The sequence below is a fragment of the Schistocerca nitens genome, chromosome 1, assembly GCF_023898315.1.
Source record: "Schistocerca nitens isolate TAMUIC-IGC-003100 chromosome 1, iqSchNite1.1, whole genome shotgun sequence".
NCBI classification, from domain to species: Eukaryota; Metazoa; Arthropoda; class Insecta; order Orthoptera; family Acrididae; genus Schistocerca; species Schistocerca nitens.
In genome coordinates this window covers 1,048,025,123-1,048,051,456 of record NC_064614.1, presented here as the reverse complement: position 1 = coordinate 1,048,051,456, position 26,334 = coordinate 1,048,025,123, and the positions used below count along the sequence as shown (strand labels likewise).

The window sequence follows — 26,334 nt, the reverse complement described above, 5'->3', positions numbered from 1 at the left end:
GGAATTAAAAATGAATACACATTAAGTACGAGTGATGGAAGCAAAGACAGATAAAAATAGGGACTTTGAGGAAGGTCCATAAAATATGCCACAGAGAAACGGAGGTCCTGAACTAAAGCTTAAATGTCCTCTGAAACATTGCTACAACAGATAAAAAGTAAAACACAGTCGGCAGCCTGCAGGTTGTTCACTAAAATAGCTGATAATTCAGATGGAAAACATAAATGAGATCGTAAGTGATTAAAAAATGACATTCAGTCAGGAAATGGCAAACCATCAGAGGTTGAGGGCAATGAGCATGTGGTAGTAGGGGAGCACCATTTAACAAATGGCGATGGCTAAAAAGATAGTGCTCAATACACAACCTAGCTAAAATGATCTCCTTGTGGTGAGAGGGCCGAGAGGTTGTCCAAACTGATGGGAGAGGTTTAATTCCTCAGAGCTTGCTCCCATGAAGGGAGGACCAGTAGTGATGCCAGAGTGACACCATCTTCTGACAGATGGCAACACAGAGATCATCGGAAGGAGTGGAAGAACTAGCAGGCCGAGGTACAAAGACTGCAGCCTTGGCAGCAGCATCAGCAGCTTTGTTTCCCGTCAGAATGACGTGACCAGGAACCCACATAAACATCACAGTGACTCCATCAGGAGTGAGCAAGTGACAGCTTTCCTGTACCTGTTGCACTAAGGGATGGACGGTGTACAGCACACTGAGGCTATCAAGGGCACTGACAGAATCGGAGCAAATGACACAATTGAAAAGCCTGTGTCGCTGGATGTACTGCATGGTCTGATACAGGGCGAAGAGCTCTGCTGTAAATACTGAGCGGTGTTCCGGAAGCTGATACTGAAAATTGACGGTGACAATGACGAAGACACACCTGACACCACAGTCAGTCTGAGAGCCATCAGTGTACACAAAGGTACAATCGTGAAGTTCCATGCGAAGGTCGTGAAACTTACGGCGACAGAGCAAGGCTGGAGTAGTGTCTTTAGGAAGCAAATGAAGCCCAAGGTGAACACAGGCCACCACACAAAACCAAGGTGGTGAAGGAGTCACAAACTTTGGGGAAGTGGGAGTTAGCACGATGTTACGCTGCCGGAACAAGAGCCGAAAGCGAACTCCAGGAGGTAACACAAGAGGGATGCGCCCCATACTGGCAATCAAAGGAGTCATCAAAGAAGTAGGCGTAGGATAGGTGGCCAGGCATGGCAGACAAACGGCCTGCGTATCTGCCAAAGAGAAAGTCACAGCAGTATGACAGTGGTAGTTCGGTTGCTTCAGCATACAGACTCTCAACCGGGCTAGTGTAAAAGGCACCAATGGCCAAACGGATGTCACGATGGTGGATAGTACTGAGACAGCATAAAAGGGACAGATGTGCAGCTGTATAAATGAAACACCCATAGTCTAGTTTTAAACGGACAAGGGACCAGTACAAACAGAGGAGGATGGTTCGATCCGCTCCTGAGGAAGTACTGCTAAGGACCTGTAGTACATTGAGGGACCGTGTACAGTGGGGAGCCAGGTAAGACATGTGGGAGGACCAAGAAAGTTTCCTATTGAACATGAGCCCCAGAAATTTCGTAGTTTTAACAAATGGAACAGCAAAAGGCTCAATATGTAACGACGGTGGAAGAAACCAATTGTGCCGCCAGAAATTCATATAAACAATTTTGTCAGTGGAAAAGAGAAAGCCATTGTCAAATGCTCCTTGAGCAAAGACAATCGAGATATCGCTGAAGATGCCGCTCAAGGAGATAAGTCTGTGGAGAACTGCAATAGATGGCAAAATCATCAACGAAAAGGGAGTCGGAGGTGCTCGGCAGGAGACAGGCCGTAATGGGGTTAATAGTGATAGCACAGAGGATGACACTAGGACAGAACCCTGAGACACACAGTTTTCCTGAATAAAGGTGTCCGACAAGGGAGAATCCAACCATACTTTGAAAACTTGGTCTTTTAAGAATTCCTGAAGGAAACTGGGCATGCAGCCACGCAAGCCCCACGTGTAGAGAGTATGGAGAATACCAGTCCTCCAGCAGGTGTCATTGGCTTTCTCCAAATCGAAAAACACAGCCACAGTCTGGCATTTCCACAGAAAACCATTCGTGACATGTTTTGACAAAGTAATGAGATGGTCAACCACATAACGGCATGCAAGAAATAAACACTGTGCAACGGTTAGTAAATAGCAAAACTCGAGCCACCAGCCAGGCATGAATTATACGTTCCATCACGTTGCAAACACAGCTGGTGAGAGAAATGGGGCAATAACTAGAAGGAAGGTGATTGTCATTGCCGGGTGAGGGGGGGAGAGGGAGAGGGGAGAGGGGAGGGGGAGAGGGGAGGGGGAGGGGGAGGGGGAGGGGGAGGGGGGAGGGGAGGGGGAGAGGGAGGGGGAGGGGGAGGGGGGATAGGAAATTCTGAATAAACAGGGAATAGCCCTTAAACCTGCACTCATGCAGTACAGAAGCACAAAGTGATGAAAGTTGAGAAGAAATTAACGGACTGTTAGGTGGGGTAGATGTAAGCAACTAAATAGCAAAAGTAAATGGCACATTTGGCATCTACATGTTGACATCAAAAGCATACTTTGAACTCAGAAAATTGTGCCACCAGATGTTTTGTAAGGAAAACTTATGGTGTATATGTGACACTTGTTGTGGAACTGATTCTGAAGAAGACCTGATGGCCCATGTCTTCTCTGCTACCAGATTAAGAGTAAAATTTGTGAGACATGCTGTGAAACACTGTATTAGGTGCCAGTGGCTGGTGAACGCAGGATGTTGGCTTATGTGGTAAGACAACAAGTATGTGACATTATTGCGAGAAGGGCTAGTCTTGCTCAGCAAAGCTTGCCAGAACAGCAGTAATTTGCAGTGCAGGCAGGGCGACGTCTCCATAATTGAGGTTTTGGTAGTGCTGTCAGATATGTGACCAAGAGTAGCACATACGGAGCCGCCTGCCACAGTCACAGGTTCAAGTCCCTGTCGGGGTACCTGCTTCCTGCACTAAGTCCACCCACTGGATTTGGTGCCACAATGCTACAGAACTGACAGTCCACTCAAGCAGCAGCTGGACTCCTACCACGAGGCAACAGGTCACACCCCAGGCACAGCAGCCACCTTCTGACAACATTGTGGGCACACTTCTTGCCACAGGCCTTGACCAACTGCCATCCCACCACACTGCAGAATCAATGTACAAGTTGGAAATAAAATGTTAATTTCAACAGCCACATCTTCCTAGTTCATCAGCCTGCTATCCAGTCTCAGCCCTCAGCGACCCAGCCTCCTAATAATGCAGCAGCCCCATGTCACCCCCAGGGGTTGGCTATATTTCTGCTATCTCCCTTGAAATTGGCACTTTGGGCTGTGCAATGATGGAGAGCTATAGTGCAGACAAATACGACAACAGTGAGACCATACATCTCTTGCAGTCCCGATACCACTGAATGTGATGACAAAGGAGAGATCTAAGTTTCCTGTACCTGTTGGTTGCTGAGGATCGAACCTATCCTGACCCCAAAAGTTGGAGAGATAGGAAATTCTGAATAAAAATGGGATAGCCCTGGAAACTCCACTCATGCAGTGCTGACATGATGTGATGATGCCATTGCCATATGGTATCAAACACCTTCCATAGATCAAACAAACAGTGATCAAATGTTGGCTATGGGAGAAAGCATGGCACACTGCAGATTCAGGATGAATCAGTTAGTTTGTGGTGGACCAGAATGCCCGAAAGCCACTTTGAAATTATGATAAATGTCCTCTGACTTCCAGGCACCAACAGAGTTCCTGGTTGACCATTCATAATTCACAAACCCATTCATTAGAGAGATTGATTGATAATTAGTCAAGTTTTGGATCACTTATCAGATATTTCCAAACACTACTGTTTGATTAATATTACAAAAGATGCAGGGTCAAATTCTCCCAAACCACTGCTCATATTCTATTCAAGACAAATATTATCATGGCTGGGAGAACATTAGATAGTCAACAAAAGTAACTTTAATTACATCATTGGTCAAATTACTGTAAGTACAGAAATTCTTGTAAGTTTGATGTGCCAAGGGTGAATAATGAAAGAAATGAGTACCCAGTACAAACAGTACAATGAGCAACCAACTCAACTAGAGGGGCTCCATTCAGCAACAGACAATCACACAGAGCATTAGCCCCTCCACAAGTCAAGAGGAGGAAGATTATGGTTTGATGTTCCATTGATGGCAATGTTACTGGAGATGAAGAACAAGCTTGGACAGTATAAAGATGGAGAAGGTAATCGATCGTGCCCTTTTCGGAAAAAACAGCCTGTTATTTGTTTTAATCAATTTTGGGAAACAATTGAAGCCTAAATAAGGTTGGCTGGATGGGTACTTTGATGTTAAATGTCAGTCCAGAGGCTTAACTCATGCATCAGCTCACTGCACCATTCCTCAAATAATTTGCTGTGTTTGTATGTTCCATCTAAGCTGCACCATAGTCACATAAATTTAAGAGCCAATTCATATCAATTTAAGGAGGCAATAGGACATCCTCATAGGTCACATTAGTGATGCCTGTGAAAAAAACTTGGCCTAAGGCTCAAGATGTGTGTAACACAGAATAAACTGAAAAAATTTTATTACTTATATTTCATAAATCTTGAAATGCTTAACTCCGGTATAAAAAACGGGGCCTCAATAAGTTGTCTTGAAGGTGAAATCATGTTCAAAAACCAATGTCTCATTCTTTGCTCCCTACGTCTCATTCTTTGCTCCCTACAAGTACACTACAGCTGACATAGAAAGATAGTGAAACAGACAGCCTGAAGAGCAAATTACTCTGAAAAGATTATGCAATTACTATCTGAGCAAATTTACAAATAAGTTTGTTCCTTGTGAAAATCTGTGTCTGTTTCAGAGTTCACAATGTAAAGCAGAATAATTCACTCCAGCCTAACATTACTGCTACTGACTCAATGAGTCACACTTGGACAAATCAACTGTCTCATACAGATACCCAGGTGCAATATTTTGCACTGATATTCTTGTAATCCTGCCAGATGTATCATTGGATCACTCAATATACCCATGTATCAGTGGATCACTCAATATAATCAGGTGTCTCTCCAGCATGTTTGCCAGACAGAGGGTGGAAGGATTCATCTGCTGCAGCTAGGGTAGGTGTAAAATGCCAGTGGCACATTTTAGGGCTGCTGCAGATCACCACACACTAACTTCATCAGCCAGCCAATGTTTACAGCAAACTCTCCGGTGTGTCTACCGATGACAACCCTGTGCTCAGTAGTTTCTCCTGGACTGTGAATTAGGCTTCGTCATTACCCATCAATAAGGTTTGGCTTGTGCACAGATTTGCCTGTCTGCTTAATGTTGAACTGTCTTGACTCATCATTTAACCGACTGTTGTGTTTTCAGTGAAAAAACTGATGGTGTATGGCTGCACCAAAAGCATGGTTCATATTAGAGTACTCCACATTCAAACCAACAAACAATGTAATCCAGCACTGACGTGACTTATTCAACAAACATTCGGAGTACCGAAGTGACCACGAGGGAATCACCTCGAGAAGTTCTTTGCTTTTTGTATTTCCAGTGAGTCAGGAACTATTACTTTCTGTAAATTAATCGTAAATGAGTTGTGCTGAATAAAATCTATGTTGTTGAAGAAGCAGACCTACAACAAATATGAAATGAAATGATCACAAAAGGCTCAGTTGTGGGTAAGGCAAGTGGCAGACTTTCGTTCTCGCAGGTTACTGAGAAAGTGCAGTCAGTCTGCAAAGGATGCTACTTACAAATCACTTGTGCATCCAGCCATACTGACTGTATAGCACAAACGGCCAGCTCAGCATTTCTTCCCATAAATTATGGAGCTCTTCCATTTCAGTTTGCTTCATTGTACTTGATTCAAACTAATTGGTAACCCTTATGCTCTCTGTTAGAATATACAGTCAATGTTTCGAGATAATGTAGCATTATTACTCCATTGTTCTTCTTCATTATCAAACAGGGTGCACTTACAATGATTAACTTAAAGTATCTACCTATATTCAGTTTTTCTGGGCCCCTTATTTCGATATATTCTTTAACAGCACTATGCCAAAAAATCTGCAACTGTGTCAGAATACTAGACTTTTCTTTGATAATTTTGTACTTTTACGTCAGGCAATACCAGAAATAATAATCATCATCTTCATCTAATTTGTTGAACACAAAGATAACAAACATTATGAAGTAACATTACTAGAAGTTGGAACTAAAATAATAATAAAGGTTAAATGTGTATGCCAACAATGTTGAAGTTGTTACGATTAAGTATTAGATCAGATATGACTATGAGGGAAACAACACTGAACATGTTCTTTTCAAAGGCATAAACCTGACATTTGCCAAAAATGATTTATGGAAACCTGAATAAGGGATTGAAAACCTTACTCAGTTTCATATTATGCTAATCTAAAAACCTATTACATAAAACTTTTAAGGAAAAATTATGGTACTTAAAAATTTAGAACACATTTTCAATAAATTTCAATGAAAATAATTTTACGTTGGTGCTTGTTTAACAAATAAAAGAGTTTTGTATTAACTCTCATTGCAAAATATATCTGAATTAACATACCTCTTGAAATTCATGAGGCAATAAAGTCACATCCATCATAAGGTACAGCAGCATGCAGCCTCCAAAGATAAGAACAGCACAAACTAGTGCCGTTAATTTACGTATCCTCATTTTATCTGAAACATTAAGGGAATTTCAAAGCTTCTTTGAAAGCAGTGACAGTGTAAAAGCAGTAAAATGGAAATAATTTCAATCACCGAATTATACGAAATTTACAGCTGATATTCCTATTACCAACTGACGAAAAGTGTTAGCTACTGATAGCAATCCCTCACAGTCAAGAACCATCTTTTATGTTACAGAATATGCTAATGAATATTAGCTCCAGTTGGAGTACTGCATCAATTGCAGTAACTTTTCCCCTCTATATATCTGGAAAAGAAAGAGGAAAATGGAAAAGAGAACATGTGCTGGAGAGGGGGTGAGGAACTGGAAGAAGATGATGATGATGATGAGGAGGAGGAGGAGGAGAAGCAAAGGGATAAAAGAAGGAAGAAGGAAGTAAAATGAGCAAATAGGGCAGACAGGTGCCAAGGTTATGTTAGTTTGGGTTAGGTTTAGGTTATTGTTTTATCTCAGAAATGGAAGCACAATCTTCTTTGTAGATGAGGTGCAATTGTTGGAAGAATGCAAAATTTGAGTACTGACAATGGCTGTCATTAGCGTATCAGGAGTGAAGTTCTGAGCTCAAAATGCACACACACACACACACACACACACACACACACACACACACACACACACACACACACACACACACACCAAAAAGAAAATCATGTCTAACAGAGGAAAAAGCAGTCAGCAGACACCATAGCCAAAGGGCGTACAATTATGCTGGCTGACAGCTTGGTCACAATGCATCTGGTCTCCTCATCAAGAAGGTTAAGTTAGTATCTGTTCTACTGTGGAGATTAGACTCTCTTTCCGCAATTATTGGAATAACCAGACAAGTTTTACAAATATAGAGATGAACAGAAAAGTTCTATTCCATAGTTGAGACACTTTGCAGTGACATCAAAAAGCAAGATTATGAACACTCTGAACAACTTCAAAAAAATTCAGCAAAACGGACATAGGTCAGATTAGTTATCATCCTTCAATGATTGTCATTCAGCATAGCATGAAAGACAAACATTCATTTTAGAATAAAATACTCTGAGCACCTGAAGCAATGAAAAGTGGAAAAACACACACCACATTTTCTACTGGCATGAAAATGCAAATAAGCAGCAATGAACAATAGCTGCTACAAAAAAGATCCAATACAGAAAGTTTAAGCATCACTTTTCTCATGTGAATAAACAATTTCTTGAGGTCATAATCTATGCCTAAAATTTCTAACACAGCTTTTGCCTATGTAGAAGAAAGACATAGAATTATGTATAGACATGAGGCTAAAATGGCTACACAGCCACTGAAAAGACATTATGTAATAAAAGGTAACATTCGAGAAATTATTATTATATTTTCAAGTTGTTAGGAACTTGTGGTTTCCAAAATCTAGCAATTTCAGACCATAAATTTACAAGACACATCTCTGTTGTTATTTTTCTCCTCCTTTTTGTCCTACACATAAAAATTTTTCAAAATTCATGTGAGAATATTGACCAAAGAAAACAAACGGATCTGAATTCCACCAACCATTGTTCGAAGTTGTATGTTTGTTTTTCAAGTGGTAAATTCAGCTGATTCGACTAAAGAAAACAAACTGATTTGAATTCTATTTATCAACTTCCAAAATCTGTATGTTCAGCCATTCAGATCAGTTGCACTGAGACCACACAAACATTGGTGAACTGGTTTGAAAAGATCGGGCGTCTTTAGCCGATGTCAGTTGTTGATGGAATCCCCCCAATGTTGATGCCACTGTGACTGCTGATTTAGTTACTAGGTGAAACAGTTAACTTCCAGTGTACTCCAAAACATTTCTACCTGCACCAGCATTGTACTTTGTCATCAACTCTGCCACATATATCACCTACCTTACTTTAAAGAGATTCTAGTTGTATGTAAAGCATGCTAGTACCATGACACAATCAATGCCTTTCCTGCCTGACTGTAATGGAAATATTATTAATGACGGTGCTGCTAAAGCTTTGGTTGGTTGGTTGGTTGGTGTAAAAAAGTGGGGAGGAACCAAACTGCCAGATCATCAGTCCCTCGTTACGATTAAAATAATTCCACAAGGGTCAGAGTAAAATAATCAAAACATACAAAACACAGCTGGAAGAAAGGAGAAGACCACAAGAATGACTGAACGGCAACAAACACTAAAATGGACAAAATCAGACAAGAAAACCACAGAGAGATGCAAGAAACATGTAGAAGAGATCAAAACAAGAGAGCAGATTATCATGACTGGCTGACCATGAGAATAAAAAGGAAAAGCCAGCCACTGTGCAACACATTAAAACCTCCACCCTAAAAGCACTAGGGTGGAGGACACAGAGGGACAAAGGACGAGCGCTAAAACTTAGGTCAAATGATAAAACCCACCCTCAAGAATAAAACATAAAACAAAAGCTGCTGTTGAGATATTGTCGCCCAACACCGAAGGTAGGGTGCTGTGAAACTTAAAAGTCCACTGCTTAGCGGCTAAAAATGGGCAGTCCAGCAAGAGGTGTACGACTGTCATTTGTGAGCCACAGCGACACCCAGGTGGGTCCTCAATATTGACAAGGTAACCACGCGTTACCCACGTATGGCCACTGCAGAGCTGGCAGAGGACAACTGATTCCCTGCAAGAGGACCGCATGGTAGACTTCCACACATTCGTAGTCTCCTTAACGACACGCAGTTTGTTGTGCGTACTATTATGCCATTCCATCTCCCAAAGCCAAACAACCCTGCAGCGTAAGACAGAACGCAGGTCAGTTTCGGAGATACCCATCTCCGGAAGCACCTTCCGCGTAGCCTGTTTGGCCAGCCTGTCGGCAAGTTCCTTACTGGGATTCCGACGTGCCCTGGGGTCCACACAAACACCACTGAACGATGGGACCATTCCAGGGCATAGATGGACTCCTGAATGGACACTATCAAAGGATGGCAAGGGTAGCACTGGCTGATAGCTTGTAGGCTGCTCAAGAAGTCAGTACACAAGAGAAATAACTCGCTAGGGCATGAGCAGATGTGCTCAAGAGCACGAGATATGGCCGCCAGCTCTGCAGTGAAAACACTGCAGCCATCTGGCAAGGAGTGCTGTTCAATATGTCCTCCATAGACATACGCAAAGCCTAAGTGACCATCAGCCATCGAGCCTTCGGTGTAAACCACTTCACGGCCCCGGTACATGTCGAGAATCGAGAGGAAGTGATAGTGGACATCCGCAATGTTAACGGAGTCCTTAGGGCCATGCGAAAGGTCCACAAGAATCTGCGGCCTAGGTGTACACCATAGAGGTGTACGTGAATGGACCTCGAAGAGACATGGTAACGGGAAGGACTCCAGTTCAGACAGAAGGGACCGGACGCAAACCGAAATCGTAAGCCTTGACTGGGCCACCGATGCGAGAGATGAACCGCCGTGGTTGGGAAAAGGAGACGGTAATTCGGATGTGTAGGAGAACTATGAACATGTGCAACGTAACTGGCGAGCAGTTGTGCATGCCTAACCATCAATGGAGAGACTCCAGCCTCCACGAGGACACTGATCACCAGACCCGTTCTAAAAGCTCAAGTCACAAGGCGACAAAAACCAGTCCTAAGAATCGAATATCTCCAGTAGCGTGAGTGGATCATCATTAAAGTAAGTTCAGGTTCCAGATGAACGGTACGACACCGGCAGAACTGCATGACACATGACTTCGCGGCTGATAACTGGAAGCCATGAGCTAGAGCCCATGACTGTGTCTTGTGAATGGCTCCATGTTGGCGCTGCTCAGCAATACCAGTAATGGAGGAGCAAAACAAAATGCAGAAGTCATCTGCATACAAAGAAGGGGAGACCGACAGCACTACAGCTGCTGCTAGGCCGTTAATGGCCAATAAAAATAGAGATACACTCAATACGGAATCCTGTGGAACGCCATTCTCCTGAATATGGGAGTGGGGGGTGATTATGGGAGGCACCAACTTGGACACGGATAGTACGGAGCAACATGAAGTTTTGGATAAAAATTGGGAGTGAGCCCCGGAGACCCGACTCATACAATGTGGCAAGGATATGATGTCGCCAGGTCGCGTCGAATGCTTTACGTAAGTCAAAAAAGACAGCAACTAGGTGTTGGTGTCTGGAAAAGGCTGTTCGGATGGCACACTTGAAGGACACAAGATTATCAGTGGTAGAGCGACCCTGGCGGAAGCCACCCTGACATGGAGCTAGTAGGCCACATGACTCCAGGACCCAACCCAACCGCCGACACACCATACGTCCCAGCAGCTTACAGAGAACGTTGGTCAGGCTGATGGGCTGACAGCTATCCACATCAAACAGGTTTTTACCAGATCTTAGCACGGAAATGATGGTGCTCTCCCGCCATTGTGATGGAAAGACACCATCACAACAGATCCGATTGAAGGTGATAAGGAGATATCGCATGTAGTCAGATCAGAGATGTTTAATCATCTGACTGTGTATCCGATCCAGCCCAGGAGCTGTGTCAGGGCAATGTGAAAGGATGCTGAGGAGCTCCCACTCTGTAAATGGGGTGTCATAGGGTTCACTGTGCTGTGTAGTGAACAAAAGGACTTTCCTTTCCATCTGCCATAGGGTGCGAAAGGCTGGGGGGTAGTTCTTTGATGCAGAGGCTCGAGCATAGTGTTCAGCAAAGTGCTCGGCAATCATGTTTGCATCATTACACAGCACGCCATTGATGTCAATGCCAGGTACACCTGTTGGTGCCTGGTACCCAAAAAGACGTCTGATCTTTGTCCAGACTTGGGAAGGTGACGTATGGCACCCAGTAGCCGGCACATACCTCTCCCAACACTCCTGTTTCCGGTGTTCTATAAGCAGGCGAACGCAGGCACTGAGCCGCTTAAAGGCTGTTAGGAGCTCTATGGAAGGGTGCCGCTTATGTTGCTGTAGAGCTCACAGATGCTCTTTAATTGCCTCAGCAACTTCCGGCGACCACCAAGGGACTGCCTTTCGCCGGGGACACCCTAGAGAATGACGGATCGCGTTTTCCACCACAGAAATTATTGTTGTAGTGACCTGCTCAATCACAACATCGATGGCACCACATGGGGGAGACTCAATGGTGACAGCAGAGGTGAAGGCTACCCAGTCTGCCTTGTTTAAAGCCCAGGGGCACCCTGGAGAATACCGGAATGTGTTTTCCACCGCAGAAATTATTGTTGTAGTGACCTGCTCAATCACAACATCGATGGCACCACGTGGGGGAGACTCAATGGTGACAGCAGAGGTGAAGGCTGCCCAGTCTGCCTTGTTTAAAGCCCAGGGGAGTGACAGGAAGATGGGGAAGTGGTCACTACCACACAGGTTGTCATGTGCTCTCCAATGGATAGATGGGAGGAGTCCTGGGCTGCAAATTGATAAATCAATGGCCAAGTAACTACCATGAGCCACACTGAAATATGTGGCAGCCCCAGTATTTAAGAGGAAGAGGTCGAGTTGGGACAGTAAATTTTCGACAACTCTGTCATGGTCAGCAAGCATGGTGTTACCCCACAACAGGTTAAGGTCGTTACAATCTACCAAAAGTAGGAAAGGTTTAGGGAGCTGATCAATCAGTGCAGCCAATACATTCAGGGGTACCGCACCATCTGGAGGGAGATATACATTGCAGACAGTTATTTCCTGTGTCAGCCATTTCCTCACAGCCACAGCTTCAAGAGGAGTTTGAAGGGGCACAGGTACACTACATACTGAGCTCAGAACATAAATGTGAACTCCACCTGACACAATTATATTTGCTATGGTTCTTGTAATATCGCGGACACCCGAATCTTCACCTCATCCTCAGACGCAGAGCTTGTAGGTAGCGGTGGCATGGGTACCACCTCAATTCCCTTTGTCTTGAGGGTCTTCTTTCTGGATTTCTCTCACTGATCCTTGGGTTTTTCTGGATGGGAAGGCTTCACTGATTCAGTCTACAGGATTGAGGATGATCGTGAAGCCCTACGACCAGCTGCTTTTGGGCACTTCAGCCACTGGCACGTGTCATCTTTCCCACTGGCAGAAACCCGGGAAGGGAGTGACCTTCCTAGCGAGATAAGCCGAAGAAGACTTACGCTTCTCCAGCTGAGAAGTGGGGACTAGTGTCCCCCGATGGTTGGGGTACAGTGCTTCCAAAGTAGGTGGTGCGGGAGCAACAGGGAGGAAAGTGTCCCCCACCATCAAAGGGGCAGGTGTAGTCTTCTGGCTCTGAGAGCCGACTGAAACTCACGGAACTGATGGTGCTACAACTGTTCTCGTAGCGGCGGCATAAGAGGAGGTTGCAGCCACAGGATGTAGATGCTCAAATTTCCTATTGGCCTCAGTGTAAGTCAGTCGATCCAGCGTCTTGTATACCATGATTTTCCTTTCTCCCTGTAAAATCCTGCAGTCTGGTGAGCAAGGGTAATGATGCTCTCCGCAGTTGACACAGATGGGAGGCAGGGCACATGGAGTATTGGGATGGGATGGATGTCCACAATCTCAACATATGATGCTGGAAGTACAGCCGGAAGACATATGGCCGAACTTCCAGCAATTAAAGCACCACATTGGGGGAAAGATATATGGCTTGATATCACAGCGGTAGACCTTCCCGGGCAATGTGTCACCCTCGAAGGCCAAGATGAAGGCACCGGTGGCAACCTGATTATCCCTCAGACCTCGATGGATGTGCCGGACAAAATGAACTCCTCATCGCTCTAAATTGGTGGCCAGCTTGTCGTCAGGCTGCAATAGAAGGTCCCTGTGGAATATAATACCTGGGCCACATTAAAGCTCTTATGAGGCGTGAGGATAACGGAAACATCCCCCAGTTTGTCACAAGCAAGTAATGCCTGTGACTGGGCAAGGGATGCCATTTTATCAAGACTGACCCTGACCACATTTTGGACAAGTCCTCCACCTCCCCAAACTTGTCCTCTAAATGCTCTACGAAAAACTGAGGCTTCATCGAGACAAAGGAGTCCCCATCAGCTCTCATCCATACGAGGTACCGGAGCGAATAAGGTTTGCTGCCATCCTTAACCTGATGTTCCTCCCATGGTGTGACCAGGGAGGGGAACGATTTAGGATCATACTTCCTTGCAGTGTACTGAGACTTGGAACACTTAGAGACTGCTGGCATTTGATCACCAGCAAGTGATGATGTGGTATGCTTCATCGCAGGTCCCACCCCGATGCCACCCACTCTGACCAGGGGCCCTCCCCACAGGCGCCACCCAGTCGCAGCAAAGGCCACCTGGCAGGATGGCCATTGCTGGGAGTCTCGGTGCTCCAGGGTGACAGGCATCTCCACCTTGGCATAGGTGAGGAGTTAACAGTGCAGGCATCAGCAAAGCGATCCCTCTGTAGTCAGGGGGCTACAACCAACAGGGTATATTTTGGCCCCACCACAACGGACTGGCTACCGTGCTGGATATCAGGTGCAAAGAATTCCATGGTCATCGTCGGCGCAGAAAATGACGCTGTATAGTGCGTGGAAGAAAACGCACCACATCCTCACTCAAGGGATGGAGGATGAGCAGGACTGCAATGTCACAACGAGAAAGTGGGCTAAAGATCTCAATGCCCGATAGACGCACCATGTAGGGCACCCTTCCCCGATCGGCTCGCTTTTCGGGAAAATTTTGAAACAAGGAGGTCAAACCCTACAAGGGACCATCACATAAAGGCCAAAAGGTGTGAGGCTCCTTTCAGTTGCCTCTTATGACAGGCAGGAATACCTCGGGCCTATTCTAACCCCCAGGCCCGCAGGGGTTGCCGGGAGTCCCAATGCCCCAGGGGATGGGCATCTACTCCTTAGCATATGTGGGGAGTTAACGGCACAGGCATCAGCAGAGTGATCCCTTTGTGGTCAGGGGGCTCCAACCAACAGGGTACATGGCAGCCCCACCACAACGGACTGGCTACAGTGCTGGGTATCAGGTGCAAATGAGCTACGAAGTCCATTATCATTGACAGTGCAGAAAGCGATACTGCATACAGGATGGAGGAAAATGCATCCAGGAGGGTGACCTCGCCCAACAGCTGGAGAATGAGCAGAAGTGCAGATCCACATTGACAAAGGATGATGTGAGAGGTCTCAGCGCATGATGGACACTATGCACCATGTAAGGCGCCCTTCCCCAATTGGCTCATTCTTCGAGAAAATCTTGAAAAATGGAGGTCAAACCTGATAAGGGACCACCACAAAAAGGCCACAATGTGTGAGACTCCTTTCAGTTGCCTCTTACGACAGGCAGGAATACCTCGGGCCTATTTTAACCCCCAGACCTGCAAGGGTTACCCCCTTGTTGCTAAACACAACCTTCGGAAATTCTTTCACTAAACACAGCCTTCTGAAATTCTTTCACAAAATAAAGGAAAGTAAATATTCCAGAATCTGAACTGGAAAGGGATGGAGGAAGAGGTTAACACATCTATAGTATCGGTCATGAAGTGCCACTTAAGTTGACCATACTGTGATCAGCTTCATGTGCCTATCTCGTAAACTATACATCATTCATGTCAATCGTATATCATATTTCCTAAAAGCAGTGCCAATTAACACAAGCTACTCTGAATTGTGTAGCTAGAAACTGCATTCCATCATATAATACAGTTCTACAGTACCAATAGACTCAAACTCCCCCTGCAAACATCCATCTATGCAACTATTCTATTCTCGTCCCACCCTCTCCGATTCAGTTTCTTACTCCTCTCTCCTCTAATTCACTCTGGTCTCATTGTTATGTAGGTTTATGTGAAGGACAGCGATAAAGGTTTTAATCATCACTTCAAAAGAAAGTAATGAATTTTTTGTTTGTTTGCAGGTACATGTCGGCAGTATTGGTACATACTGAAATCCCAGTGCCACAGAACTGCAGCATGCTGGTAACAGAGCCAATGTCACAGGTCATTGATGAAGAGAAGTACCATGTGCTAATTCGTTTTCAGCAGTAGCAAAATACTGCAACTGTGTAAAGCCAATCCAGATTACTTCTTTAATAGTCTCAACTGGCCTGGCATAGCTGCAACATTTTTGCAAAATACTGCAACTGTGTACAGCCAATCCATATTACTTCTTCAATATTCTCAACTGGCCTGGCATAGCTGCAACATTTATGCTACTGCTAAAACAAATTACCGCACAGCACTCTGCTTTCTCAAACAGCTGTGAAATTCTTTTTAGCTCAATTAAGAGTGTATTGTGTTATTGCGGCTCTGGGTTGTCAGTGTGTATAAATACTGAAGACAAGACATGTACCTGAAAACGAATAAAACAATAATTCGTTTTTTGACGTGACAGTTAAAACTTTATGATTACCCTTCATATTCCTCAGAGTGTATTAACTGTTTTTATCTCCACACCAAAACTTGTCCACTCCATCTCCATATATAACACATTGTTACCTCAGTGAGCACCAGAGTTCAGTTTTCTCTGGTACTACATCTTTCTCCCCTTTCTGCCTTCTACCCAGAGCCCTCCACTTCCCCTTGAATCTTTCAAGTTCACCTCACCTGCACCGCCCAACGTAACACCTTGCTGGTTTACTGGTAAGATACTAGGAAAATGCGACAAATCTATGAAGAAGAACGCTAACAAAATTTTTTTTATGCCCAATTCTAGAATATTTCTTAAGTGTATGAGACTCATACTAAATAAGACTAAGAGGGGATACCGAATGTACACAAAGACGGGCAACATGAGCAGTCAAGTTTGTCTGACTGTTGGGAGAACATCAAGGGGAGAGAGAGAGAGAGAGAGAGAGAGAGAGAGAGAGAGAGAGAGAGATCTAAACTAATGTACCCTAAAAAACAAATACAAACTATCCTGTGAAGGTCTACTTACATGGAGGTCTACTTACAAAGTTTCATTAACCAGTATTACATGAGGAATTTAAGAATACATTAAAAAACAACCTGTGTACTAATCCCATTGGAACTGAGAAAACAATATTTGACTAATCACACCATGCATAGTAGTATTTAAGTAATCATTCTTTCCACGCTCCACAAGCAAAAGGAATGGGAAGAAACCCTAATATGAGGTATAATGGAAGTACCCTACCATATTTCATGCAACTGTCAGTGGTCTGCAGAGTATCGACTTAGATAGAGAATTGGCAGGTAATTACTGTAAAATGTAAGACATACGAAATGTAAAATGCAAGACAACCTTGGTGCAAAAGGCAGACTGCCAACTCTGAATATATGTGTATGAGAAATATTATAATATTTTCTACATGGGATTAGTTAGCAATGTGATACCACCTGAGAGACCAATGACAGCATTAACATGGCAGACATATAAGTCTTAAGAAATGACGTACAGTTAACATCACTAGTAACACAAATATATTAGCGAGACAAAATCAGGTAAACTAACATGACGGGAGTAGGGAATTTGGATTGTCAATAGTCTTGTTATGCACATCTTTCAAGACAACAAAAACTTGCAGCTGTAAGATTATAGTGGGAAAGTAGTGGTTTTGGTCAGGATTGTAAACATAACAATGGATTGTGAAATGCATATTAAAAAAAAAGTCATGATCAATTCTTTGGTTTCGCCAACTCAAAATAAAACTGTTACTTCAACCTAACCTAGATTCAGCTACAGTACAGGTCAGTCTGTGATAAAAAATAATAAAAACATATTTTTGGCATGACACACTCATTCGAAGTCACAACCCAACCTAGATCTCAGGCTAAGCCACAGTTCTGGCTGTCATCACGATCTCATACAGTGAAGAACAAAATATAAGCCACAAGCAAGAAATAAATTACATATTATAAACAAGACATGTTACTAACTTCTACAACATAAGCATACAAAGAAAAACATCCCATATGCCATTAACATAACACATGTCGTCATGCTTACAAATATAATAATGGCTCGCGTTACTTGCTAGACCCAACTTTACTATATAAGACTATCATCTACAACTGCCAAACAGTTAAATACTTGGATGTCACATCCATAGTTATTTACAATATTAGTTTAACTAGATGGGGGAATAGATGGCAGGGAAGATTAACTGAATGAATATTTACAAAACCCTCAGCCAACTCATTCTGGAGTGGTGCTATTTTGTCAGTGATTATTTATAGGTTAACAGACAAAATAGAGGAGGTACAAAGAAGAACTGCACATTTCATTAGTGTGTCAGAGATTTAGTTGATCACATTAAGAATGTCAACTATATGTTGAAATTGCCCCAGTGAGAAATGGCTGAAAATGTCGAAATTTTATGTACATCGTACACAGTATAATTTGAAAATTTCAGAGACGTGTGATACATAAGTGGTCGTGAAATACATTACTATCTATCCCATAGAATGACAACAATGGAACCAAAGTGTTAAGTTCATACATAGAAGCAAACAGCTAATCATTCTCAACTGCCACCACTTGGAAGTGAAATAGTAAGGCAAAGCAATAATACTGTTACATACTGTACCCCCTGCTACATGCTATACAATAGACATGAGCACTGGAATAACTATGTTTAGTAGTAAACTTTAAGCAGTTACCATTTTATTTATTTATTTATTTATTTATTTTTAAAGAGAGAAACAGCATGCTGACAGATGTACATCATATAGTGGAGTTTTCCATCTCTTCCAAAGTTATTACAAAATGCATCAAATACTTTCAATATTCATATTTAAGATTTCAGAATGTACATTACAACTGTGTCTATTTCTTCTCTTCTCTGTGGTCACATACACAAATTCTCATTTTAATTACCTTGGCATTACAATCCAAAAACTATACTACTCATTAGGCTTACTGTTCCACAAACAAGATGTTACAACACATAGGCTTGTGTAATCAGATCTCTTCGATGACCACAGACTTCTTGCTGTGGGCATGTTTGCATAAAAGCTGTTATTTTTAAATACTTTACTACTGCAACAGAAAACACGTTAGGACTATCAACAATGAATTTTAATGTTGTCCTGCTAGTACGGCTTGCGTGACTCCGTACCGATGTCATACTTAAGATTTACTATTATAGTTGAAAAACAAGCTCCAATGAGCGAATTAATGAGATCTATTTCATTAGCAAGCGAAAACTCGCGCCACTATATAATTTCAACAGTACTGCAGAAAATGTTGAGAGACGCTAAAACAACATGGGTACGCTAGGAAATACACTACACTACCGACGAAAAAATCGTCCGTTTCATTGCTAAATGGCAGTGTTTGGCAAATCAAAGAAGAATATTTGCTATCGGAGCAAATTTGACAGATTGTTACAGAGATTTCACGCCGAATAAAATCATGCATTTTTTGTACTACTCTGAAATATCAATTTGTACATTAACTTAAAACATTGACAATTATTAGTTGCTATCAACTAATACCACATTTAGTACCGACATCATGTAAATAACGCTCGGAATACAAAATAATGACACATTTTTGCTAATGACAAAATTTAGAGACACTGACAAGTTCCTAAATACAACGCACTATTGTCATTTACGCAGATGTAAGTTCAACAATTATTAAATATGAGACACTAACAGCTATTTCCAATGACTAAAGCGAAGAAAATTTCATTGCGAAACTAAGAGAGGGGAAAAAAACAAGAAATTTACTTACTATTTCAAGTAAACGTTGCAAATACTTTAGAAGGCTCAAAAAGCGCTCCGCGTTATAAACGCGTATAAGAAAAAACATTCAACGCTTGACAGCTTCAGTTGCCTCGAAAAGCCATTATCGCACACGTCAGTTCACAACGGATGTCACTAGTGTTTATCGCTAAGAATTTACTCTTATTTGTCACAATTAATCTCCAGTTTCTAACTATATATCACCGAGTTCATTTTTTTATTGTTATTTCTATACACTTGACACGCATTTAGTATATCAACAAAGCAGACGTAAATCGACCGTGTTTTGTCTCGAGATACCGCTCCGCAAAGTATTACCAACGATGGGGATTTCAAAACTTGAATGCTAACCTGCAAGATTACAATAAAAGTCATTGGAACAAAATAGTATATTTTTAATTCTGTAGATCCCACTGTATTCAAAGTATCTGCCACGACTTTTTCAATTTCTATTTTCATTTCACTTCCGCACACTTTGCTACATTGTCTATTCATTGTCATAATAAACTGAAAATCGTGCGTTGCTTCAAAAAGTGAATTAGCAGTGCTGTCCTAAAGAAATTTGGTCATAATATATTTCACTATTATTTTCCCACACCTATCGTCGAACCACCTTAGTTAAGGTTCCTTCCTCGAAGAGCGAACAAGAAATTTAAAAAACTTGTGAACAGTAGGCATCTTGTAACACATTTCGGCAAAGGAATATAAACTACTGCGAGGAACTCTACTATGGAAAAACTAACTGAGCCCTAAGTACGCCTTGTTACGTAGACTTCTTTTGAATCGAGCCTATTAGCTACAAATAGTATGGTAGTACATCCCGGTAGCCTGTTTAGACTCACGAACTATTGACCATTTCACAAATCGTCGTAATAGATCTTTTTCTGCCCTTTCATATGCTACAGGTATTCTCTGTTAATGCACAGATAGGCCCCACTGCAGGAAATAATAACAATGAAAGTTCCAGTAAGCAAATGATTTTACACATGTCAATGTATATAACTGAGGATTAATGTCATAGTGGTGATAGGAATAGAGCTGCTCAGTTTCTGCACAAGATTCTGAATCATTACTTCGACAAAGCATTTCATCTATCTGTAGTCCCAAGAATTTAAAATGTTCGCTTTTAGGCCTACTATTCATTTGATTGTTCTATAAGAATAAATTTTCATTTGACATATGACTGAAAATAGATAGCACATCAGAGATAAGACTAATTTGCTCATGTCTGCCATTAGCTTGTGCCCTATATTTAAATGTAGGTCTATGGATTGCAGAATACACAAAGTAGTACAGCACTGGATTTCCATCAAGTAACTGTAAATGTACTGGGCTATACTGTGAGTATAAAACAATTTGCACTTCTTTAAAGCATAAAAGAAATTTAGGATTTGTTTGATAAACGCAGTGAGGTAATCACCGTTTATTACCAATTCCAGATCATTCACTATCTATGGCTGGACAGACAGTGTCAAAATTACCGTAATAGTACTACAATAAAATGAACACAATCAGCGCTTTTTTTCTAAAAAAAGTTTGAAGGTACTCCGACATGGGATATAGTGCAGCGAAAATTAGTTATAAGTGAAGCATGGGATACCACTCATCTGCTTTTAGCCATGAAGTCATCAACATGTCGAACTAAAAAAAAAGGTATCGCGCTCTTGAGTTGACTTTACTACAGCTCAAATGAAGCAGGCGATATCGAGAAACACACAAACATACAAGAGAATGTGGTATCGAACACTTCAGTTTACATCACTTCAAATGAAGCATGCGGTTTGAGCATACGCATATCAGTTTAGCACTACCATCGCCCACTATTAGTGGGCGAGGGCACTACATGCTTGTCGAACTGGCTGCCAGTGATTCAGTTGTCGAGAAAGGTTGCCGCAGCTTCTAAATGCTTGAAACGGTCAATGACATCGATTTTCCCACCAAAAACTGCACTGGTATCGTTCGTACTGCAATTACTAAGACAAAAAAATGAAATAAAAAATTTATGTCCGTGAAATAAATCTTTGGCACTCTTCCAAGTTTTCAACATCGTAAAAAAATTACTTCGTCCACGAAAAAGTTTAGGGGTACGCATCCTCCAGTGTTCCCCCATAAAAAAACAGCGCTGAATACAATGATACTAAAATGGACACTACAGAACATATTACAGTTTAGAACTAGATAACAATATACCTATATCTTATAATAATAAGTCAACTATAAAAACATACTAGAAAACAGTCAAATCGTAAAGTTACTGCTGTTTTCGTGGCAATGAGTTGCAGCTCAGTTACATGAGACAAGTATTTTTCAGTATTGTACAAAGGCTGCTCTTTTAATTTACACAGAACTTTTCTCTAAAGTGCTCTACTGGTAATGACTGAATATCCTTAGGTAGAGCAGTATATAATTTTAGGGTCGCCAATGGGAAGCTGTCCTGTGTCTTTGTTAGTCAACAGCTTGGTTTGTCTGTCTTTATTGTATGTTTTGTGTTGATGAACTTTTAGGTCTCATGATTCTCTTAGTGTGAATGAGGCAGGTGAAAATATATTGGCTGAAAACAGTCAGAAATACTAATCTGGAAAAAGTTGGTTTATCACGGTCAGTTTTTACCCTTGAGGTAATAACCCTCTTTTGCTTTCTTTTGCACAAAATGCACATTTCTTCAGCTTGCAGAACAGCCTGTCTCAAAGGTAAAAGCCAATAGTTGATGTGGCTGTGGAACATAACATAGTACAGAGTATCTCACGGAAGATGCTCTGAGGGGTCCGCAGGTCGCGAGGCAGTCACTGGCTGTCGCCAACGCAACCGCTGGCTGCCGCCGCGCCCGACTCTGCTGTCAGTCGGCCGCGAGCGCGCTTCCCTTGAGTTAAGCATACACAACGCTGCCATCTGATTAATTTAAGCTTACCTTCATTTATACTAGGTGCTCAAAATGATTACCCTCTGTCGTAAGAGAATCATGACAGTTCCTAAACACATTAGCAAATATTCAATGAATTTCGGCTGCCTTAATCTGGGAAATGAGTAGCTAAACCCTGACTTCCGACTCTTCAAGCGTGTGGGGCTGGTTGCATACTCTCTGTATTTTAACATTCCCCAAAGATAAATATCACATGGATTTGGATGTGGACAACGAGGAGGCTTGTCAACTATCCTGTCATCAAACACACTTCGTACGGCTGTCATAGATGCATTGGCGATGTATTATCCTTCATAAAATAATCATACATCTTTTCGTTAGGTGTTAGTTCTCGACAAAAAGTATGCAGCATATTGTTCACATAGCTGGCAGAACATGTCATTTTATGGAAAAAGATTTGTCCAATATTTTGTCTTGCACTAAATGCACACCACACTCCTGTTTTCACATCATGCAAAGGTTGTTGTAATTCACGTGGATTTTCGGAGCTCCATCGTCGATTTTTCTGAGAATTTGCGTAGCCTGACAAATGCAGGCATGCTTCATCAGAAAAAAAGCATCTTTGGAGAACTTCTCCATCGTGCATAGGCTGTAACAACCAGTGACAGTAACGATATCGAGCAACAGTACCTAAGCTCCTTACTTGATGTTCTACCGTTATTTTGTATGGTTTCAATTTCAGTTTGTGCACAGCTCTGTGAGCAGATGCTCTCGACACACCTGTCTGAAGTGCCAAATGGCACGGAGATTTTTTCAGACTTCTTTCCAAGGCCTCACCTACCTCGTCTAATTTATTTTTGGTTTAAGCCCTAGCTTCCCTAGGCCTTCGTTTCTTCGCTAAGCTGCTTATTGTGGAATCATTTGGAACATGCACACTGAGAAATTTTCGTGTGAATTCCAGCCCACATGGTTCTGTTTTTGCACAGTTCAACACAAGAAACACTCGTTGAGCCTTCGCAGGTGTATACCACAACGAATGAAACTCAGCAGGAAACTCAAAACAAAACACCTGCACAGTCAGTCGCATAGTATGGAAGACATATGCACAATGTTTCTGTCTGAGGATTGGGCGGAGCAACATGCAGTCACAAAAAGCGCCAGACTTGGAGCAGTTGCAATAATGACGTCTAGCAAAACTATTTGAAGCGATTAAACCTGACAAAAAAAAACTCAAAAGAAAACACCAGTACATTCAGTCGCACAGTGTAGATTGCACACGCGAAGTACTTGGGTCATAGAACTAGATGAAATGACAACCGCGGATGCAGTGGCAACACCCGGCAAGTGCGCCACTTGACCTGTGAACAAACACACCCATGCCCGAGGGAGGACTCGAACCTCCACCCCACCGGGACCAGCCGCACAGTCCATGACTGCAGCGCCTTAGACCGCTTTTTTTTTTAATCTCGTTTTGTTCGTTTTTGATCGTTGTATCAGCTCGGGGAGGACGTCGCAAGACACCCGTTTCAGTTCGTCATTGATCCATTAACTCAGTTTTTTTTATTACAGATGGCAGCTAACCCTCTGGCCGAACACGCTGAGTTACCGTGCCGGCATCGCTCGGCTAATCCCGCGCGTCGTGAAGCCCTCACAGACGTCTTTATGAGACGCCCTGTACATTATTAGTAGGTAGTGTTTTAATATTACACTTTTTAGTTTCCACTAGAGTTATAGAACCCATGAATGTTTAGAACACGCATGTTTAGCGTGCTGTCCCAGGTTAAATTGGTATATACAGCTGCTGTGTCACTCTTGCCTCTCACTGAATAGAACTTCTGCTTGTTGAACGTCCTGAACTACATTCTCCCCTTTTGAGAAAAACAGTTTTATCGTTTTCAAACTGCAAGCTGAGCCCACTGGAGTCTATGTCATATTAAGCGCTAATGGAAAAGAAAATTAACAGGAAAATTTAGTTGCATAGAAGCTAGGGCTTTTCAGACTAGATCCATTGTCTGAGAAAGCGACAAAATCAAATAAGCATAACTACAAGCGAACATTTAGCAAATAAATGTTAGTAAGAGCAAGATTTGGGTGGGTGGAACGTAAAAATGACTGATTTTCAGCCCAGTGGTTAATTCGTTAAATAATACATGACCTAGGAATCTTGTACATTTGGCCGAAAAAATAGAAAAGTGTGAAAACACCCACTCACAAAAATTTGAAATGGAGAGTAGAGAAAGCTTAAACATTATTTCGTCCTTGCCATAATCTGTATTTAATTATGTACAAAACAACAAAACTCCACAAAAAGAGCTCTTCCTTTTTTTAGATGTGGTACACATATTATTATTATTATTATTGACAGTGGCTGAAGCTGTACAAATATGTTAAGCACAACTGTTACACAGCAGATCCGTATTAATTTCGCACTCTCATATTGATGTGAATTTAAAAATTTGTGAACACCCAGAATCTATACCTATGAGCCGCCAATTAATCTAGTATCATACCCACTACACTACAGCGACTGCACAACTCGGCATCTTCTGTGACACTGCTTCCTCCTTAAGAGAACAGCATCTTGGTGTTACGTCCTCCTAGTCCGGGAACGAGTCATTGGTCCTGCATACTCCAACTTCCGATGACTGATGTTCGCCCTGGCGGTGATCTTAGAACTTCCCTTGCCGCTATGTTCTTCATTACCTTTCCATTTGTTACCGGTCACTGGAGCTTAGAATTTACGCTGGGTTGCAGGATCCTTATAGGGATTCATTCGAAGGACGTGGACTATATCTCTGCTCTTTCGTTGTCTTGTGTTGGGGTCGAAATCTTCAACTTCATAAGTACGGTAACATTAGACAACTGTCTTACAACCTTATAAGGTCCAAAGTAGCTCCTGAGGAACTTCCTAGAGAGACCAACCTTCCGAACAGGAGCGAAGATCCAGACAAGGTCACCAGGCTGGTAGACAACAGGGTGGTGGCTCGCGTCATACCTTTGGCGATCGTTTTCCTGAGCCTGCAGCGTGCAGAGTCGAGCTAACTGCCAAGCTTCCTCAGTTCTGGCTAACACATGTCCGATGTAGTCATCGGCCACGACATCAGGATGTAACGAAAACACAGTGTCCATCGTCGTCGTCGCCTCACGCCCATGCACCACAAAAATAACTCCTGTTGTGTCTTGTTGAGGGTATTGTAGGCAAACGTCACGAAAGGTAGCACCTCATCCCAGTTGCTCTGCTCAACATTGATGAACATTGATAGCATGTCGACCAAGGTCTTATTAAGGTGTTCAGTAAGCCTGTTAGTTTGCGGATGATAGGCAGTCGTCATGTGATGAGTAATGTTACACGGACAGTTTATCTCTGTCACAAGATTCGATTGAAAAACTTTACCTCAATCCGTAATTAACGACCTTGGGGCACCGTGTTTTAATACAATGTCTTCTACGATGAATTTGGCTACCTCGAATGCTTCGGCTGTTTTCACGCCTTTGTAATGGCATAGTGCGTCAGATAATCAGTGCAAACAATAATCCATATATTGCCACTAGCAGACTTTGGAAATCGTCCGAGGAGGTCAATCCCAACACGCTGGAAAGGAGTTTCGGCTGGTGGAATTGGTATGAGTCGGCCAGGTGGTTTCTGAGGAACTATATTTCACCTCTGGCACTCTTGACAATGCAACACATAATGACGGACACTCCTAAATAAACCTGGCCAGAAAAATCTCTTGCGGATCCTATCGTATGTCTTAAAAAATCCTAAATGTCTGGCCTCAGGTGTGTCATGGAATTTCTGTAGAACATCTAAGGACATGTTTTTAGGATTCACTGGTAGCCACGTCTTTCCAAACGGCTCAAACGTTTTCTTGCAAAATAATCCATTAACTACCTTAAATTGTCCTTTCACATCCTCTGACCGATTTAAGGCAAACATAATTTGAGATATCTTGGCGTCCTTCTACTGCTCAGCAGAGAGATCCTGGATTGCAGCGAGATAATCACTATCTTCATCAAAGTCTTGATGGTCTTGCACAGGGTTTCTTGAGAGACAGTTGGCATCTTGGTGTTTCCTTCCACTTTTATACACTATGGTAATGTCATACTCTTGAAGACAT

The 26,334-nt window shown here is 42.4% G+C and overlaps 1 protein-coding gene across 1 annotated transcript in view; it reads right to left on the bottom strand.

The window, feature by feature from the left end:
- Window positions 1-19,642, bottom strand: part of LOC126197246 (alpha-mannosidase 2) — a 236,572-nt gene extending 216,930 nt beyond the window's left edge. The window contains exons 1-2 of the mRNA XM_049934627.1: window positions 19,346-19,642; window positions 6,637-6,752 (exon numbers count right to left, since the gene is read on the bottom strand). Coding sequence (XP_049790584.1) covers window positions 6,637-6,747 — 111 coding nt within the window. The 5' untranslated portion in view covers window positions 6,748-6,752; window positions 19,346-19,642. The remainder of the gene's footprint in view (window positions 1-6,636; window positions 6,753-19,345) is intronic.
- Window positions 19,643-26,334: the final 6,692 nt, after the last annotated feature.